Source organism: Molothrus ater, chromosome 1 (genome assembly GCF_012460135.2).
Source record: "Molothrus ater isolate BHLD 08-10-18 breed brown headed cowbird chromosome 1, BPBGC_Mater_1.1, whole genome shotgun sequence".
NCBI classification, from domain to species: domain Eukaryota; kingdom Metazoa; phylum Chordata; class Aves; order Passeriformes; family Icteridae; genus Molothrus; species Molothrus ater.
The window spans coordinates 69,164,314-69,185,575 of record NC_050478.2 but is presented as its reverse complement, the minus strand read 5'-3'; the positions used below and the strand labels follow the sequence as shown (position 1 = coordinate 69,185,575).

Below are 21,262 nucleotides of genomic sequence, written 5' to 3'. Positions count from 1 at the left end.
TAGGGGAAAAAAAGTGTTTGACAGAGAACTCAAGAACATCATTATTGCTGCCCAAGGCTCATTTGGAAATCCATATTAAAAGGGCTCTGCTTGGGACCGATTCTTTCCTCTTCCCTCAAAGGTCCCCTGGAATCCTGTTCTCATAATTTTGACACTCGCCAGAGATCAAATAGGATCCTTTTAGCAACTCTCAGTCTATAAATTTACACTTCAAAATACTAACTCACATTTCCAGAGTGCAGAAGCCATTCAAAGAAGGTCACAGATGCCTCCAGTGCCTTGGAGTGAGGATAGTTGTTGGTGCCACTAAAGAGCACAAGCAAAGGATCTGATGTTATACCTGCAGAACTGAGAAAAACTGTTTACCTCGGTGCGCTTCCATGAAGCTCCTCGGAGCTTAAGGGAGAAGAGGTTGTCCATTCCTTTCACCTCTCTGCATGGGCAGGAGTTTAAAATACAAAATACTAGTACTAAGTGGATCTGCTCAGGAGAACACTGGAAGTCAGCATGGGCTCATGTAGCCTAAGTCTGTAAGTCCTAAATCTTACCATGAAATCACAGAGTACCAGTCTGGAAGGGACCTCAAGTCTCATCTGGTCCAACCTTTCTTGTCAAAAGCATGGTCTAGACAAGATGGCCCAGCACCCTGTCCAGCTGATACTTGAAAGCATCCAGTGTTGGGGAATCCACCACTTGCCTGGGGAGATTATTCCAATGCTTGATGCTTCTCATTGGGAAACATTTCCCTCTTGTGACCAATAGTAATCTCCCCAAGAGTAACCTATATCCATTACCCCTCATGTTTTCCATATGACTCTTTTTAAAAGGGGGTCTCCATCTTCTTTGTAGCCACCCTATAAATACTGGGACACAGTGATAAAGTCCTCTCTGAGCCTTCTTTTCTCAAGCTGTTTGTCCACCAGGACCAACCCTGGGTCTGGGTAGATCCCAATCTGTGATACAGTCCTGGATTATGTTTTCCAAGAAACAAGGTATTACACTTGTCCTTCATAAGGTTCTTGTTCACCAGTTCTTTCAATCTATCCAGTAGGGTGGCGCTCCCTTCCCAAGTGTCCACTTCCTCTCTTAGTTTGGTGTCATCACCAAGTTTCATCAGGGTATCCTTGATCTCATCATTCAGATCACTTATGAGGATATTGAACAGCATTGGGACCAGTTTTCTCTACCAATGCATTCATGCTCCTTCCTCATATTCCTGCTCCACAATACTGGAAAGTTGCTCTAACCATTGGCCTGTCAAGTGCAGCTCACTGGCAGCTGGTTTGTGTATTCACTTTGGACTAGAACCATCAGTTTGGTCATGTTTTCGTTATTGGGTTCTGGGGGGCTTCTTGGTGCACTGAGATACAATAGTCAATGTAATTCTCCAAGTAAGTGTCCTTTTCCTTTCACCTTTCTGATTACACACAATATTAGCCATGCTTTCTGCCCTCTCATTAATTCCAGAACAAAACCTTTACCTCACTGTGTCTTTCTCAGGAAACTCACACAGTTCCTGAAAGTTCCTCCATTTTTTCCTTCCAGCTCCCACAAGTGCCACTATTTGCTTGTAGAGTTTTTCCCTTGTGATAAAGCAGAAGGAAACCAACAGACCAAAATCAAAGCCTGACTTGGCTTTCTCTAAAAATGTCATTATGTTTTTCTCTTTACCTTCACTAAGCTAGATCACTATAGACCCCCTTAAAATCAGCCTATCTGTTATGACCGTTCACCTCCAGGGGCTTAACAAGTGTGCACCAACACACCAACAGTGACCGAAACCGAGAGTCACTGATGCAAAGTTCTAGAAGACTGTAGGAAAAAGAGAAATTTGATGACAGCCAAAGTACTACGAGCAAATGACTATGAGCTTTTCTCTTCTACTAAATGTTATGTGTTATGTTTAAAGATGATCCAGCAGATACCTGCATAACTCAAACTACTCTCTTGTTCCTGCTATCAGATATCAGGACACACCACCTTGCTGGAAGATCTTTTGAAACCTTAACTTTGGGCTATACTCCATCAGTAGTCTTATCTAAATAAATAAATAACGCCTCTCTAGAGGGGATCTTCATAATCTCTTCCCACATCTAGTTATTACTGACAGGTAGAAGGGAAGATATATCATAGCAGAGGTCTTCCTTTTTGTGACTGCTATGACTCCACTAAGGAATGACTGTGTACCTGTAGGGCCTGGCTAAAGTCATCCCTGAAATGTGAAGCTGCTGTTCCATGAAGCTGCAACAACATGTGACAGACCACGAATATTGATCACCCTGCTTTGAAGGATGGCCAAAAAGCAAAACTGCCAAAAGCATTGATGACTTGTGAAAATGTGCATTAAAGGCTTATCTTGGGGTTGCACTCAAATGTTTAAAGCTTCCCCTGCAGGTGGTCAGGCTAATCCTCTCCCAAACTGAACCAGTGCACAACCAGCTCCCAGCTCCCTGGGGTAAGGCTCATGCACTTTGCCAGTAAACCACATGGGTCTGTCCCAGCTCATCAGGCCTCTGAGAAGCCAGGGCATGCTGTGTCACAGCTGGGATGCACAGCTGGCAGCCCTCCTCACTGTGCAGGTTTCACTCAAGGTGATGGAGACACGACGCTATTTATTACCATCTCCCAGGAGAACCGTGGCCATTTCACACAACTCCATTGTCAAGTATTTCCTTCAGGCATCATCTTGGCATCTGCTATTGAAATGGGGTTGCTAATGTGTCATTCCATCCTTTCTCAAAAAAAGCACCCAGCTGCAGCCTACCACTACTTACAGAAGGCTCCCTCTTGCTTTAATTGCAGCCTCTTGTTTAAATATCCACTGCCCATCTGCCCTCCCTCCCCCAGCAAGCACACAGGTGGAAATTCTCTTGCTCAGAGGCTCACAGTACTTTATGAAATATTAAATTAGAATATGGCTGGTTTAAAACAGCTACTAATGCCTTTCTTCTACAGCCACAGAGCATTCTTGTAACCAAAGCCACAAAAAAGGAGGTATTTTTAAATAAGCTGTGGGGATTGATTCACCGATTACTGTCTCTTCCTCCCCTTTACTGTTTCCCATCAGAGCTGGCAAATCACTCTCAGAGCACTCACCAAACCATGCTCTCCCTCCTCTTACCTCTGCTATTTCCACAGCCTGGTCCCCACACGAGTTATTTTCAGCTAGGTAAATAATCTATTAGTTTCTAATCACCCTAATATACATGCTCCCAATTAAAAATGGATTAAACTGTTTGGCTTTCTTGAACAAGTGATCAGCACAGAATCCAGCAACCACCTCCATTCAGTCTTGAAGGGAGGAAGGAAAGCCTGGAGGGACTAATAGGATCATAATTACCCAGCTTAGTGCTCGAGGCAACCCTGGAGAAGACAAGGAGACTTTGTCCATCAGTAGAGAGACAGGGGCTTCTCCAATACACACAGTTTGCATCTACTCCGGCTGGAAAGTTAAGGGTTTCTTTTTTAACTGAGGTGCCCACAGCAAGCACTGCAAGTTCCCCAGCCCTGCATGAAGTTCAGTGTGTTTCAGGCCACTGAGGCTCCCTGATCACTCACTCTTGAGTCCCCACACACTGACCTTCCCTCAGAAATTACCTGAGAGGTGGCACTGACAGCATTTCACAGAGTGCAATGCATTCAGAGAAAAACAGCTAAGTCAAGGGGGAGTCCCTTCCTCTGCTGCCTGGAGTTTCCAAGCTGTCTTTGGAAATTAATCAAATTCATGTCTTCCATGAAGCAGTCCAAAAGTAGCAGCAGCAGCTTGGCCAGGGAGACACTGATTTTGTTCTTCCTCCAGTTCTCATCTGCCAGAACAGCCTTTATTAGATGTATTCACCATATGCACTTTCTTTCCAGAACAAGAAAATCAGGACAACACTTTTTTTTCTATCACCATAGCCATATATCCAAAGTACTCTGGAGAATCCCTTTTACTTGTTTTTAGCTTGCAGACATTTTCCTGGAGGACATGGAAGGTATCAGGACATGGCTCAGGAGCTCTAACCACGTTATCCTCAGCTATTCCAATGTTTTAATTTTTTTGCCATGTGCTATTCCTCCTTGGCCTGCCATCCGCCGCTCCCTCCATCATTCTTGAAGTCACAAGCACATTATGTATCCCAACCATTTAATTTTTACCTGTGATTTTATGTCCAACCGATGCACCAGAGGGACTCATTTCACCTAGGACAGTCACAACCAGAATTGCTCTGGGCCTCTTTCTCTTCACTCCATTTTTTTTTTCTCATTTAGAAATTAAGACAGCTGCACTTTATTGTTACTGTTGAAATACAGCGAACAGTTCCCAGGGGAGTAAGATGTCCTATGAAAATACATCTCCCATCTACATCCAACCACCATCCTGTGCACCTTCATATGCAGGTGGGATGAAGGTGTTGAGACCCCCACAGCTCCTTGCCCTGCCTCAGGATCTCTCTGTTACGAACATATTTTACCACCCCTGAGATGGAGGGCAGGTACCTCAATTGACAATACACAACCAACATTGATGCAGTGCTTTTTATCCAGGGCATCTCAAAGCTGTACCAGGGAAAGTTGTGGCTGCTTCCCCATTTTACTGGGAAAACAAAGCAAACCAGACTGAAACAACCTGCATAATCACACAGCAAATGGTAGGAGATTTGATAACAGAATCCTAAATGCTGCTCAGTCCAGCATTTTATGGATTGGGCAAAGGTGAGGGACTCAGTATGCCTTCCTGGCAAGTCAAAACCACAAGTCCTTTGTTTCAAAAAGGATTATGGAAACTTGTAGCCTGTCTTACTGCAACACTGGTGCTCTTGCCACCCTTTCTATGCCATTAATGCAATTTGTGCATTATCAGGGAACGATAATTCTATGGGAAAGAAGCCCAGCTAGAAATATGTGAGATCTCCCAAGAGAAACACTGATGTATGGTGACCAACCCAGGAAATGAAGGTCAACACTAAAAGAAAAGAAAATATTGTAAAGTATCTAAGACTATTTCAGTGACAGCAGAGCACAGAGTGCATTTCCAATGAATTACTATATTACATTAATACCCACTGGAGGTGGGTATTTTCTTTTCCTATTCATCCTCCAGACTTATTACTAATGGTTAATTTCATACAGCCTTACCCAGCTGAGAGATGACAGAGGCACACTTGCACAGCCTCCAAAAAATATGTGCAAAAATATGAATTTTTTGTTTGTTTTTTCTCTTTTCTTTCCTTCTTTTGAGACATTGAGGGATTTTATAAGCTGTTTTGCTAGGAAAGTCATATGCTGCAGACTTAACTTGCAAAGACTTCCAAAATGCAATCCTTGGAAAAATACAGAGTGAGCATGCATATACACAGCTGTAATTCTGACACCTTCAAAATATACTTTCTCTAAATACACAACAGAGTTTTCCCTACTTAGAAACTTTCAACTAAGTCCCATCTTGCCTTAAAATGTAAGAGAGAGGATCAAGTAAAATGTTTGCAATTAGTAGTAACCTGCACAGGATGCAGGTCCACCAATGAACATTGCTTTTTGGCATAGCAATCAGAAATAAAATATCCCTTTTGAATGTTTTCAATGACAGGCTCAACACTGTCATGGATCAGTGTTACTTATCCAAAGCATCCAGTGTTGTACAAGAGCCAGAAGGCCACAGAAGATGACAACATCCAACAAAAGGCACATCAAGCTGCAGAGAAAAGCCCCAATCATAACAGGACAGATACACAGACAGCCAGAGCGTACTTGTTAATACAATTAAGTAAATCAGCCACCTTATAACAAGAGCATTTATTAATATAAATACATACTTACAGGAAACAAATTGTTTACAAGCCACATACTGGCACTTACCCTGACTCAAGAAGTCTGGGATAAATACCAGTTATTTAAAAAAAAAACGAAACACAAAACCTCACAGAAATCCACACACAGAAAACAAAGGTAAAAGGATGTAAGGAGGGGAAGAAATGCAATAAATTGTAACAAAAAGCCCATTCACTGTATTATCCGCTGACAAATTAAATAAAAACTCACTTGCTTCCAGGGAAAGAAGGGAAAAAGGAGAATCAGAACTCAGACTTTCAAAGGGTCCATTTGTAAATGTCTTCTCCCAGGTCTAACACTGTGCTGCCAATGCCTGTATGAATAATGACCAATCAAACAACCTAAGAACACTTCACACTTCAAGTAGTTTCAGGTTTTGATCTCTCTACTCATAGTTCAATAAATAATGGAGGATAAAAACCTGCACATTCATAATTGTCCCATATGAAATGGAAACTGGGCTCAGGTCTGGCTGAAAATCCCACTTTTTGAGGCTGCTTGCAAGTGAGTTTTAGTCCTAGTTCACTGCAGATGTGTTTGGCTCACATAAGCAGAACCAAGTCTCCTACAATAGCTCAGTCTCAGGGCTGAGCTATGCAGCTGCTCAATGGCAAAAGGACACCTCTTGCTCACACTTCACTAATGCCCACTCCTAATATTTACACTAGAAACTACATGGAAAACCACAGGAAGTCACCTGTGGTGACTACAGGAAGTGACCTGTAGCTACTCACAAGCTACTCAGTTTTGGTAAAATGCAGCTGGCATAATTCACTAGAACAAAACACACATTCAAATATATAAAGAAGAATTTTTCCTTGGCTGAGAGCAGAATAATAATATTGGACAGAACAGCTAAATGTAGCAGTCAAATAGTTAAGCACAGGAGCTGGGCCACGTGGAAAACAAGACCCATATTTAAAGCTCTGCTGGGAACAAAGTATGAAATTAGCTGTTTCTGTCACATGCCTTGTGTCTCCAAGGGTATCATCAGAAACACTGCACAGTGCAACACCATCTTCCTCATGCTAATATTTTCTACAGACCATCATCATTTTCCTCCCGCCAATGCAATCTTCTTGAGGAGGTGGAAGGACTCTCATAATTTGCTGGCAAGGCCAAAACACCTTATCAGGTTATAAGCACATCTAAGGACATGCAGGTTTGCCCTCTACTTCCCTCATCTGACTGCATGGCAAGACAGGACTCCAGGAATCAGATCAAAACTGCCACTTTCCATAACCCTGGAGGGAATGAGATACACAGTCAGGAACAGCAATACAGCACCATGGTTCCAGCACAATTTTTGCATGTGATTTGGTTAAAAATTACCCTTGAAAAGTACTAAGTGGTCAAAAGGAAGATTAAGCAGTAAAGCAGTTTTCATTTGGAAACTGCTGTTTTCCTTTAGGCAGAGGAGAAGCCTTCTCTAAAGCTTATGAGGTTTCCCTAGATCAGAAGGGATTATACTTTAAGCATGTTTTCTGTCTCATCAGTGTTGTAGTGTTGTAGGACATATATTTAAGACACTTCTATGGATAACAGATGGGTGAAAGAAGGTAATTCAAGTGTCACATAGCAGGCTGTATTGAATTTAAAGACATGTATGTTTCATGAAGACTGAAACATACATTAATAAAATCTGAGCTGAAGATGAATTATGTATTATGTATTATGAAATGTATTTGAACAAGGGGCATCTATCACTTCAGAGCTATCTGCAGACACACCTACTTTATTCTAGTGGAGGGTATTACTGATTAGTTGAATGCCCAAGATTCCTTAGGAATCCACATCCACACATTCCCAATACTATATAAAATAACAAATGCTGGGAGAGGAAGGAGAGGGAAAAAAAAGACTCAGAACTCACTGTGCCTGAGCATCTAATTCTGCCTTCATGATAAGGGAGTCCCACTGCAAAAATAGTTCAGCCTTCAGCAATGATTGAAATGGCCATGAGATCTGGCTATGATCTGACTGATAATAATCTCAGGTAGGTGGGCTTTTTGGTTTAGGTTTGGATATTTTTTTTCCAATTGCCTCTCTAAGCAGAGGTAGTGTCAAGCCAGAAATTCAGTGAGTTATCTGTGTGAATTTGAACAGGGCATTTCCTCCCTTACACTCTAAGTTTTTTAATGTTTTCCCCTGAGAATCATCTGCCACTTACATCAGCTTCCTCTGATCACTACTGAGAGCCTTGAACACTGGCAGCCTGAAAACTAGGTAAGTTTTACAGCTGGTTAAGCCCTGAATCAGTGTGCTATGGAAAAGAAGGTATTTTGAAATAATAAAAAACATAGGATTCACCACATACCCTGTTCAATGATGGGCCAGCAACAATCAGTAAGACAGCAACATGCAAGATCCTCTTGGGAGACTATCAAGAGGTGCTTGTGCTGAAGATTCTTGAACTCACCTGGAAGTAGTCAGTGAAAAGAGGGGTAGTTTCAAGAAGTCTGTGTGCAGGAGAAAAAAGTAATCAAAACAACAAAATGAGGTAGTCTTGTATTCTTACTGTACCTGCAGGGATACAAACAGCGAGTAGAAACCTTCTGGACACTATCATTGATTTCAAGAAATACAAAAGCAGATCAGGTGTTAACATTTAATTTTATTTATAAAAAAATTGTAGAACGTATTAAATACAAACATTTGGAAAAAGCAATCAAGGCTTCGCTAAGATGCCCAGGAAGAGGAAGACAGAGAATCAAGAAGCTTACCAGATTTAGAATTTTTAAACTAGTGGAATAATTGCTATAATTTTTCACTGACATCTTTATAGGTGGTGGCCATTATAGCAGCCAAAGTTATTATCCCTTTTAAAAAACAGATATGATTTGCCATATCTTCCCACTCAACCACAAAATGTAAGGAAGCAACTTTTTCCATGTTAAAAAACTTAGTAATAAATACTATTAATGCATTTACCCATTACCTACATTCTAAAACACTAGACTTTTGCTTATAATCACACATGGATATCAAGTTTAGCCCAAAAAAATCGATTATACATTTCAAATCTGAATATCCAATAAGGTGTTATAAACTTTATACATTTTCCAGTGAACATCAAAATGAGGACAGTGTTTTGAAGTACAGAAATAAAATAACTGAATGCATCATATACACTACAAAGGCAAACTCCTAAGAGGTGAATTGGGTCTAGTCATGTTCCAGATAGCTGGAAAGTCCTACAAATTACCACTGAAAGTCTGGTTGGAAGACAAATCATGTCACATTCTCAGCCTGCATTAGCTCCTCTCCCTCTCTAAAAGGCTAAAGGTGAGAACTGTAGCTCTCTCTTCTGCACCCATGGTAATTAGGGAGCAAACCATCATTCTGCTCTCTGCATGGACCAACCGGACTCAAGTTTCCTTAGACTGCTGTTGCTCTTATACTGCTCTTACCTGCAGTATGCAGTACACAAAGACCACTACACAAGATGCTGAAGGTGGAGACTGCAGGAAATACCCCTTTGCCTTTCAAAAAGAGAGAAGCACTTCCACTCACTGACAATATGGCATTCCCTCCGTCTTCCCAGCTTACCCTGTATCTGCTTTGGAGCTGCAGCATAACACACACTGATGTTGGCTATATGGCCTTAAAGCCAAACTGAGTTGCAAAAAAAATTCTGTTCATGGGACTGACTCTTTGGAGATAACCAAACTATTTAAAAAAAACAGTGCAGATTAATCTTGGACACGTGAAAATTAACAGATATCTCCCATTCTGCCTTGTATGTGCCAGAACAGTAAAAGAACTGCCACCTTACCAGCACCCACAGTGTTACTGAAAGGACAAGAGTGCCAGGAGTGTTATAGGATACACAATGTTGGCAGCCGGCTACAGGAAGGACTGGCTGGATACCTGCAAGACCATAGGCAGAACACTTCTGACAAAGCTGCCCTTTGGGGATGGGCTGATGCTGCCCTCTGTATCCTATCATGAGAAGAGGGTTGAACAAATGGACCCGCATCCTGAACGTGTGTCAGACCCTGTTACCGAGGAAAACATTTTCCAATTTTTACATCTACCCTCAGAGCACAGAAGGGACTGCCAACATGGACAATGCTGGGCTGGAATTGTTAACCAAGATTATTGTTTGCAGATCAACATCTTCAGAACAGCTAAATACCCCTCTTACCAGGCAATCACAGAGCAACTGCTGGATATACCAAACAGGTAGTGGTTCATTTAGCTGCAAGCTTGAAAACAAGGTCAGTTCCAGCACTTTTCCCAAATCCAGCAACATCCCTTACTGCAACAAAGACATGATTATCCATCTCTCATCCTGCTCAGTACACTTCAAACACTTAGTGCAATGAGAACCCTGATGCAGGCTTGACCTCAGATGAAATGGACAGGTCAGTTCCACCCCATTCCCTTTTTTCCTTTTAGGCAATTATTGATATGCATGACCCATATTTCACAAGCCATAACATATTTTTTCATGATACTTAACAAAAGATATTTAACAGCCAGAGTTTACTTGACCCAAAAGCCTTGCTCCCATCCAAAGAATTCACTGCCACCTGCAAGCAGGAAATCACATGTAGAGGAATCTTGTGAAGGAATGGGAGGCCAGAGTACTGAAGAAATTGAAAGAGACACAATTTGGATACTATTTAGTATGCTGATTGCTTCTCACTCAGTGCTCAGCTTTTAGCATGATACATACCACATTTGAACAAATGAAGGGCTTGGTTTTAGTTTTCTATCTTGGCTGTTTGGGTGGTACTTTTTATTTTCTAGAAGAAAATAAAAAGTTTTATCTTTTTATCTTTAAGAAAAGTGGGCCTTCCATCCTTCAAGTCAAAGACAAGAAATCATGATCTTGGCATGAGGGCCACCCCAAATTACACCATCATAAATTAATACATTGCCCAGCATCCCTACTGACATGTCTGAAATTACACTCTTACAAACTGCTTCAGTCAGGCAATGGCTCCATTCCAGAAAAACACAGCGTTACCAAGAGCGGAGTATGGCCCCTAGTTTCAACCTAGTTTTAAATATATTGTACAAATACATTCCCATAAATCTGATCACAGCAAAATATATAGTGGTGTTTGAATGGCAGGAAAGTTGAATTCCAACGACTCTATCTTTAAACCAGTGAGAAATATGGGAAATTTTAAAAGAAAACAATAAACTTCTCATATACAGACATTTTGAAATATACGTGCACATGCACTCTCGCACACACACGCACCCACTTACTTCACTCAGTGTTAGATTAAGATTACACAAGGCAATTTTCAAGGTTGCATTTACAACCACAATGACAAGAACAGCATTTTTGAGGTAGCTGAAGTCAAAGAGCAAACCACAGCACAAGCAAAGAAACAGGTGCTGGCACTCACACCGAGCCCACTCTTTGGAGATGCACTATCGTGTGCGCAGGGGCGTGTGCTGAAGAGGCACGTGTTCCATGGGGAATGAAGGTCAGTGGTTCTGGAGACATGATAAACTATTCTCCAGAAAAACTGATGTTGGGAGACCAGATGCACAGTCAAGGGAGCACGGCTTCAATCACTGCACATCAGCTGAGCTGTGGTAACAGCCTGGGTGCTCTTGGTCTGTGGCAGCTCTGCCGACAGCTCAGTCTCACGGGCACTGAAGCAAAGACAACTGTGGCGGTTGAAGGTGTTATTACTCAGAGCTGTCTGTCCCACTTCTCTCCTAGATGCCACTGCTGGGGGAAAGCTACTTGGGCCCCTGTCTCATCTGCTCCAGCTTTCAGCCTGCACTCAAGTTCACACCCACCTCCACACTATTACCTGCCAATGGACTGTGAGCAGGAGCAGCAGAGACCCAGACTCGAGTTCCCTTCTTCAGGTGCAGTAACACCTTGGCCACACTAAGAGTGCAGAGATGCTAAACTGCCACAGCTTGAATCACCAGACTTCATCTCTCCAAGCCCTTTGCTAGCCTACAACAAGAGGAGTTGAGCTAACCTCACAGCAAATGCCAGGCAATGTGGGCAGAAGGGGACATAGGTGTGGCTGGCAGACAGACTGCCTCAGCCACAGTCACTGGATCCTGTCTCTGGGCACAAACAGAGCTTGATCCTGCCCGAATTACCAAACTGTGTGAAACACACTCATACACACACACACATAATGTCATCAAGAAGCTTTCTATAAATCAACAGTTTGCATGGCTTACTGCTGAAAGTCTTGAAGGTGGGATGGAAAACATGGCAAGATGTTTTGCAAAAGTAGAAAGAAAAAAAAAATCGACCTCTTGCAACTAGGTCTCTGTTGTGTAGTTGCTGTATGAGAGTGATGGCACAGATGAGAAGTTGTTATTCCACTGCCTTCCTCCAGTAGTCTGATGCAACTCTGCCTGCTCTTTGTATTTGCTCAGAAGATTTTTGGCTTCTTGCAGATCCTGAGAAGAGTTTTCCCCATATTCTTCTTTCAGCCACTGCCTGAACTGGAGAAATTGAAAAGACATATACAAAATTATGAAACAGTAACATGAAATGGGTGGAGAAGTAATTCTTCTTCCCGTCCTACAGAATTTCAATAACCTTTAGGATCATATATAGTTTAAAGAAAAGCACTGCAAATATTGCATGACCTTCAACAGCAGCATGGAATGCACAGCACAGGAACACATATTTGAAATCACTGAGACCCCTTACACCTCCTCAAATGACACATCTGTGGAACAGTTTAGCTGAGTGGACTAATACAGAGTAAGGAACACCTGCTGGGAAAGGACATCCTGGACTTGAAATCTCCCGGTTCCTGCTGCATACACAAACAATAAGAGGAATTAGCATGGAAACCAATATGATCAGCCAACTTGCCCAAGTCACAACAGGCTGCAAGAAGGTTGAAGATCAGAAAGTGAACCACTCTTACAGGTTTTTTATTATGAGCTCACAAACACCAGTAGTAAAAAATGTAGTGTGTATATCCTAATAGGTGTCTTCTAGAAAGAAACAGCCTATGAGTTTTATAAGCTATAGAATAGGACCCCATATGTTACTGATATGAATGACTGAATTTGGTACATGGTAACATATGTACCAGGCCCAGCTGATGGTCAGTCCATCTGTATCCTGCTTTGAGAGTAACCAGATATAAATGATGAGAAAAGAATCAAGCAACAGCAGGGCAATAATGCTGGGACCTTTACCCTGGCCATTTCCTCAGCTTCCAGCAATTTTCAGCTCAGGTGCTCTCAGAGGTTGAGGCAGTATCTTTGTGTCTGATAACACAAATTAATTCTTTTGTCATGATATCTCATTTTAAACCCCCATTTTTTTACCACAAGATACCTGTATTCCAACAAGCTCCATAAGTGCATATTGTATAAATCCCCCATTCTTTTTTCTTGATTTGGACCTGCCAACAGATAACTCTGTCTTATAGGAAAGCGTGGAAATTTCACATGTTCGCTTTTTCTATCCACTCAGCTCTGACACTTTGCCTGCTGGAGAATTTGAGTCCAGCTGAGGACAATTCCAGCTGAGGAACTGCCCAACTCCTGATAATTTTGTTGAGCTCACCTGCAGAAGCAGCTAGTAAACGCAGACTCCAACTGTTGTGTCCCAGTGGGGATAATATTAATTTTCCAAACCTTAACCTTCATAGCTTTGTTGTGTTTGGGGCTCATGAAATAGCTTGATCCATAAAGGTAATTTACTAGGATACTGGGAGACAAGACCTCAACATAGATACTTCCTCCCATTCCTTAAAGAGGTCCTCAGGCAAATCTGAAGCCTCAGGCTACCATGTGGAAGTTTGGAACAGGTGCAAACTATGTCATGACCTTAGTGACTAAACCTCATCCTTTAGGACCTTTAAGATCTAGAGGACAACATTCCAGAGAGGCCACAGGATACCACCACCCTTTAGGGGAACAGCAAAACACCAAATGCTGCTGAAATCTGAAAAAAGTTCACGCCCTTGGCAGATGGCATCATTCCACCGAAATCAGGTGTGTAAACAGACACCTGCTGAGGATGTGGTTGCTCTTAAGAGACACTAAGAAACTACAGCCCAGCCAGTGAATACAGGTGGATACTTCTTTTTGCAACCTACTGCCTCCCCCTCAGTGAATAAAGACAGAATGCACAGTCCATGGTGGATGAAAAAAGAGAGACGTTACTGTCTTTATCGGGCTATTTGCATACAGCCTTAATTGTCATTGCTGTTAGACCAAACCAATTAGAGTAGAAATGACTGTAAGGGAGGAAGGAGACAAGTCTGGAAAGTCCCTCTCTGTCTTTTGTCTCTTAAAAATCAGTTACTCTACCATTTACACCAGTTCCAAATGATCCAGGAAACATTCAGTTACATATTAAAAAAAAACGCAAATATTTACAGTTGCTAACTGCATCACGCAAAACAAATGGTAATTTCTAAACTCTGAGCTTTCTGCAGCAGAATGACAGGGATGGAATAAAAAAAACAACATCCTTTGTCTTGTGTATTTTGCTTTGCGACTTTGGTTCACCTCTGTTGTTATTTTTAATAAGCACAACAGGCACAAAAGCCCACACAACAACAACAACATGCTGAGCAATGGAAAATGGAAGGGACGGCCACAGCAGGTTGGTAACGTAAGTGGAAGTCACCAATCACCCACAGGGAGCAGGTCTTTTGCGTAGGATGGGGTTTTTTGGAGTAAGAAACTAATTTTTGTTTTATGAAACCCCTTTAGCTATCCTACCCTTTCATTGATTCTCCTAGTCCTACAAAACCTTCAAAAGGCTCACAAGAAAAAAAAGGTTCAGATCTGAGGCTGCCCTAAACATCAGAAAATTTATCAAGTCTTAGCCACAGAACGTGGGAGGGGGGTCACAACACACAAATCATAATGAGGACTTAGTTTAACTCCTGGACATGAGGGATTTGTGATGATGATTTCTTTCCTGCTATTCCAAATGAATGTGTTAGGGGGAAACTCACTACTTTTATACAACTGATAGTTATAGGTTGGCCTTTCACCTATGTTCTGAGAACTCACCCTTTACCTTTTACTCCTCTAAAGGTGTTAATCTTCAACTGCGTCTTAGCTCACATGAAACAACCACCAGACAGCACAGTTGGGCAGGAGGTGTTTAGATGCTGTGCTTGATCCCTTCTCCCATCCAGCATTCCCTGATACCTTCAGATCTATCTGTATCTCCTTAGTAGAACTGGCTGGGCTGAGAAGCCATTCCATCAAAGCAAAAACAGGGAGTCAGATAAACCACACAGACCAAAAATAGTGAGAAGTAGCTCATGATCTGACTTGGAGTTGTGTTTCCCAGCTCTTTGTTGTAGTTCATTTACCTGATCAACATCATGCTTCTCGAATTCCTGCAGCTGTCTCTGGAAGCCCATGTTTGGATTGGCACAGGACCTCGCCGCGCGGACAACTGACAGCGCATCTTCCCAGCCAAAGTCTGTGATGGTCATGATGTAGGCAACCACCAGTGTGACACTCCTGGAGACACCTGCAAGGCTGCATGGAAAAGGGCATGCAATACACTGAAGCAGTGCTGCACTTTACGTGTCACAGCTAAAAGCATTACTTCTCAACATCACAGACTGCAGTGTTGCTTGCCATGAGGAAGAAATACTATAATATTTGAGTTAAATGGCTTTGGTGCTACTTTTTTAAATGCAGTAGAAAAAAATCTACATGATCAAGAAAGTGAGTTTTGAGTGGTAATTCATAGGAGGCTGAAAAGGAAGAAAGAAGTATGAAGCAGTCACAAAAGCAGGGGACAGTGCACACATTCTAAGTTAGATTTGGGTTTTAAAACGGCAGAAGTAAGTCACCCACTTTCTTTCTTCTATTTATAAAGATCAGAGCAGTGAAATAAGACTGTTTCCTCTCCACCATGAATAAAGGCTGCAATTTCATGGGGGCCAAAATGAACTTTAACTGAACCAATAAGAGGTACATATGTCTGGTTGCTTGAGTTCCTCTTTCTGCTATTGACTGCATTGTGCAGCTTAAACTCTCAGGACTCCAGTTTCCCCAGATGAAAAGCTGGGATAGAGTAAGAATCATTCATTATGCCTGGTTGGACAACACTGGACAAACTCAGAATCATTTCTATTGAGAGTATAAAGAATGTGTTAGAGTTATATTTACTACTGTAAAAATATAGTTACCAGACTCTTTCACCATTTTATGTTTCTGAATACTTCACAAATTTACGTTTTTTAAAATTCTATCAGTATTCAGACTACTTATTCTACTTATTGTTTTCCATACACCAAGACTAACCAAATGGCTCATGCATAGCCCTGTCATGAGTCAATAGCAAAGTGAGGATTTATACTCAGGGCCTGTGTACAAGTCCAGTGTTCAAATCATGAGATGACTCTGATTCCAGATATAGACTCAGATATGTCCTCTGGACATACAGTACAAACACCACAACCAATAGCAGAGAGCAAGAAAAAACCCAGGGTGGGATTTCCTTTTCTATTCTTTACAGTCCCAGGAGCGTCTCTCCAATCAGGGTCTTGCTACTAACAAATGCAACATTTGAATGTTCAGCAGTTTAAGGAAAAGAAAGAGGGGAAAAAATCAATTTCTGTTCAAACAGGTTTTTTTAACAACTCTGAAGTCACCAAAACAGCTGTTAGAGAAACTAATCAAATTATTAGGATTATGGAAATCACATTTAGAAATACAGTGATTAAAATGATGAGAAATAAATAGTATGTCTTCAGCCAACACATTCCTAGTCAAATAAATCCTACAAAAATGCTTGATAAGAGAAGGTCAAGAATAATTTCTTGGGCTCCTTTCCTCTCCAAGCAGCTGCCCACCCCAGAGACTCGAAAGTCCTAGCATAAGGCTTTAAAAGCATTTGTGAATCTTCTGGGGCTTTTTGAATAAAGGAAGCAATTCAGTCCAAGAGGATTTTGCTACAGAGGGGAGATGACCACTAATTTATTAAAATTATGAACATCCAAATCAAGGTAGAGAAACCCCTAAAAAGTTTTTTTAGTGAGCAGTATACATACCAGTGAACTAAGCAGCCTTCACCTGTGAGCCGGCACTCATGGATAAATTTGATGCTCTCTCTGAAATGCCTTGCTCTGAAAACAAAAGCAGAAGGAGGATAAAGAAAGTGCTGCATTTAGTAAAATCACTACTTAGAAAGAAAGAAATATATCCGAAAGCTCACCTCACACTGTTTCTAGAATTTAGAACTGAATACAGGTCTTACAAAGTAAAAGTTATTGTCTGCCAATGAAACACAGAACTCACTGGCATAAATTATTTGCCACTCTATCCAAGTAAGAAACTGGTATTTTAGGCACTACAGTGTGATAAACTTTATTCTGATGACTGTCAAGTCTGTATTTCAGTTTGTGTTTGATTCTTCTTTAAAGCAGTGACTTGACCTCACATGTCCTTGTGTGCTCAGATGTCAGGTGGAATCCAGCACAACTGCACGAGCAGCTCTCCAGACATAATGTCCCTCACAAAGAGACACTACCTGCTACCCAAACTCATGCTTAACTCTAACTCTACCTCCTCCTTCAAGCCATGTGCTAGGGCATGTCTAAGCATTAAGACTTTCTGCTTGGCTATGTGAAATCACTTCCTTTTGTCTCTGCTATGAAAAAAATCTCAATTCAAGCCCTGTTTTCTTAAGTTCCTTCCAGTCTTTTCCTTTCAGACAGCAGTACCCCTTCTGCCCACATTCAGGGCGTCAGCCTACAGCCCACCCGTTTTAAAGCAGCAGAGGACAAAACCCAGAGAAGACTCCATTTGCAAACTTTAGGGTTTATAATCTCATTATCCTTTACACACACCCCTTTCACTGTGCCCCTTAAGTGGGGCATAGCGAAGGACAGCAAGCAGGCAGCTGTCATCATGAGTGAATATGCAGCACTGCCTCTTTGCATTCCAGTTCCAAGTTGCTCACCCTGCCTTTCCACCTGCAAAGCCTTTGGCGCTGCCTGCAGTTTACCACAGGTGCAAGCAGCACCTCTTAGCTCAGCAGAGATGGATTTCACAGTGGCCTTTGAGTGCTCTTGCAATTCAAGCTCACTAGCAGCAGCAATAGAGGCAACACAGGCAGAGGAAAGAGGTTCTTAGGGGGCAGTCATTGCCAGGCCTGCTGGCAAGGTCAAACCTGAAAGCACACTGCGCTCAACACCCATGAAACACAACGTCCTGTATTCAAGATGTTTCCCCTTTCTGGGTGAATATTATACCACAAGGGTAACAGAAAAAAACCTCAGCCCAGCACCAGCAGCCACACAAAAATCAGGAATACCCACATAAAAGGAAGCTTCCCTTCCTGCCTAACAGTGCAGCTGCTGATACTGTAAATACTCCTGTCCTGAAGGACAACACTGATGCAGAGTGTCACTGACTGCAGAACTTGCAAAGGCAAGGATATCTAACTGGAATAAACAAAAAGGTTCCCAAGCACGGGACTCCCTTTCCAATGCAGTTCCTGCATCGCTGGATACAACATGGAAAACACAGCTGGAGAAGACCTCAGCAGCTTATTTGGAAAATCTCAAGGCACAATGCACTCCCAAGCCTTAGGACAGCAGGTCAACTCAGGCTTTTATGTTTCTCAAGGAACTGATGAAGCATGCGGGTAAATGAAGACAAAGCCTTACAAATGCATGTGTACTCAGACTGCCATGCCAAACCACTGTCACTGCTGAGTTCTAACAAATCATGGTGCTCAGGTCTGCCAGGGGAGCACAAGAGGTTTCACGTAAACAAACTTAGAGGACAAATGAGATCTCTGGCTATATGTGCAAGAGGCTTTGCTATTGCACAATGAAGAGCTTAGCAGAGATTGAAAGAATTCACTCAGATGCAGCTTGGTTAGGTCTGTATTATCTGACCTGATCTTCTTTTCTTTTTCTCTCTAGAAAACCTGGCCAGGAGGGCAGCTTCATGCACCAGTGAATTTGTTTCAATGGTCTCACACAAGTTTTGGTAAGACACTTTCAACACTCTGGTTTGAAAAATATCTGTGACTGAGCATATAACACCTTTGCAAGGTAGTAAACATTGTGAACTCCATTCACCCAGTTTTCTTCACCCTTCCTCACTGCTGATGCTCAGTCTTCTGATGTGCTTTCAAGTGTGTTTACAGGCATTCATGAAAATGAGAAGAGAAATACATCTACAATTAGTGCTGCTCTATAGCACCCTGGCCCCTCCTCACCTTGAGCCAGAGAAAAGGAGGTTATGTACTCCTCCACAGCCCTATGGCATCAGGGTCTCTTCTGGAGCAGCAGACACAGTTGCCTAAACTCATTTTCAAGGTTATGGTAACACCATATTGAGATGAAAACTAACATTGAGGACCAGTTAGCTGTGTGGCAAGTGCCAGACACAAAGAAGAGAATGGTAAGTCTTACACTAACCACAGAACAGTTGACTATCATCTCTAACAGGAAAGCACTTGACAAATATGTTGATTTGCAGCCCATTTGTTGGACTTCAGGACAATTTATTGCATGGTATCTGGCTCTTGCATCTCCCAGCTGAAAGCTGGGTCCTGAACTGCATCATCTTTACAGTGGGAAAACACCACAGGAAGAAGCACCAGTACAACACCCCTACCAGGATGATGTAGAAGTTATCTGCACTTACGCATTAGCACGCTGCATAATTCAAAACTAGACCAAGAGCAGAGTTATGATACCAGAGCTATATTTTCATTTGTTGCTAGTTAGACTTCTACAAAGATTTACAAAGGTTAAGAAGACAGCATCCAAATCAGATAGGACAAAGCATCTTGATGTTTCTTTGCTTTGGTGATGTAGAAGGAAAAAAATCTACCAAAATTTTCTCCTCTTAATAGGTCATCTGGCTTCTGCATTATCACCACTAACCACCTGACTATTGGATGTTAATTCCTTAGAAACAGGCAGCCAAAGACAATTAACTGGAACAGGGTAGGAAAGGAAGATTTTATTTTATATATATAGAAATAACTTTTTAGTGATGACTTCTATAGAGGATGACATTTCTGGAGCAGTTACTGGCCCAAGGTAAAATTCTCACAGACCAGATGTTGATTTAACATCTAGGAAGTACCTTGAGTCTGAAAAGCAATTGCTTTCTCCCTATGCCTGCTAGGGGCAGAACAGGGGAGTAAAATAAAGCTTTTGAGACACTTTAGTGAACACTCACATGCTAACAGGGGAATTCCTGCTGTATTTCCCTGGCAAGTCATCCCTCTCAGGAAAAGATCTCCACTAAACAAGTTTTCTAGGACTAAATGTGCATTATATACACAAGAAACCAGAGGTTTCCTTCAGAAAAACTGAGCTGAAGTGCATTAAGAGCTCACAGTCCCAAAATTCAGTGGGTAAAAGGCTTCCAGTTGGTCCTTGCTGTTGGGAAACAGACAAGAGAGCAGAGTGCACCCCATCAGTTGTGCCTGATGGGCTCATTGCTAAGAGAACACAAGGACCTGCAATACAGGATTGTGCTTGGTTGGTTGTTTTTTTCTCCCTAGAAAGAAACCAACAAAATCCTTCTTTAAGAAGAGGGTAGACATGCAAAGATGTTGCAGAGGGACCAATTCCCTTCCTGTTCCCTAGCCATCCCTCCCTCCACAGTGGGCACAGGCAGTATGGTTAACCACTCCTAGATAAGACTGCATCCAGTCCTCACAGGCTGAACAAAAAGAACTTCCTCTTTCTTTCAGAAGACTGCATGTGCAAAGCAAGTGATGGTGCTATTTGTGAGCATCATGATTTGATTTTACTTGAAGGCCTGGACTGTATAAAGTAAAAGAAGAAAAATCAGTTACTCATCAAGTTTTATTTTAAGTGATTGAATGTATCAGTATTAGAAGTAATGACGTTTGCTTGCAACCACCTGATACCAAAGCAAGTATTTTAGATGCCTGCAGTGTAACAGAAACAATACTCATGCAAATATTCTATCTTCTTACTGAAGCCTTAAGAGCCTTGGTACTGTGCCAGACAGCTCGAGCACAGGAGCTGGTTTTGCAATATAACTCCTTGATATTTAACAGTGAGGGAACGGTACATTGATTAATGTTCATCATAAATGCCATTCTTTCTCTTCCCATTCCCAATTGATCTCTATTAACAAAGGAAGCAGATTTAGAAAATGTTGTCGAAAATGCTACACACTTCAAAAAACCAATGAACAGTTAATGACGTGTGAATGTTTTCCTCTAACCTCATATTAGCTTTCCTTCCCAAAATGATACTTCTTTCAATGTATTTATTTTTATTCTAAAGATTAAGGCCATGGAAGTTGTCCATGACAAAGGCATTAGCTCTCTGCCTTCTCATTACAGACCTGAAATTTAGGGGATTAGGGTGTTTTTTATTGCGGGTGGGGTGTGGTGCTTTTTTTTCCCCTTCCCCTAAAATCATGACAGAAATGCAGAATGAAAAGGCAAATCATCACACATCAAGTGCCACACTGGAATCTTTCTAGAGTATGAGAAAGACAT

General features: G+C 41.8%; 1 protein-coding gene across 1 annotated transcript in view; it reads right to left on the bottom strand.

The window, feature by feature from the left end:
- Window positions 1-8,408: 8,408 nt before the first annotated feature.
- DUSP22 (dual specificity phosphatase 22) overlaps window positions 8,409-21,262 on the bottom strand; it is a 43,551-nt gene continuing 30,697 nt past the window's right edge. Inside the window, exons 5-7 of the mRNA XM_036406403.2 lie at window positions 16,806-16,880; window positions 15,111-15,282; window positions 8,409-12,255 (exon numbers count right to left, since the gene is read on the bottom strand). Coding sequence (XP_036262296.1) covers window positions 12,070-12,255; window positions 15,111-15,282; window positions 16,806-16,880 — 433 coding nt within the window. The 3' untranslated portion in view covers window positions 8,409-12,069. The remainder of the gene's footprint in view (window positions 12,256-15,110; window positions 15,283-16,805; window positions 16,881-21,262) is intronic.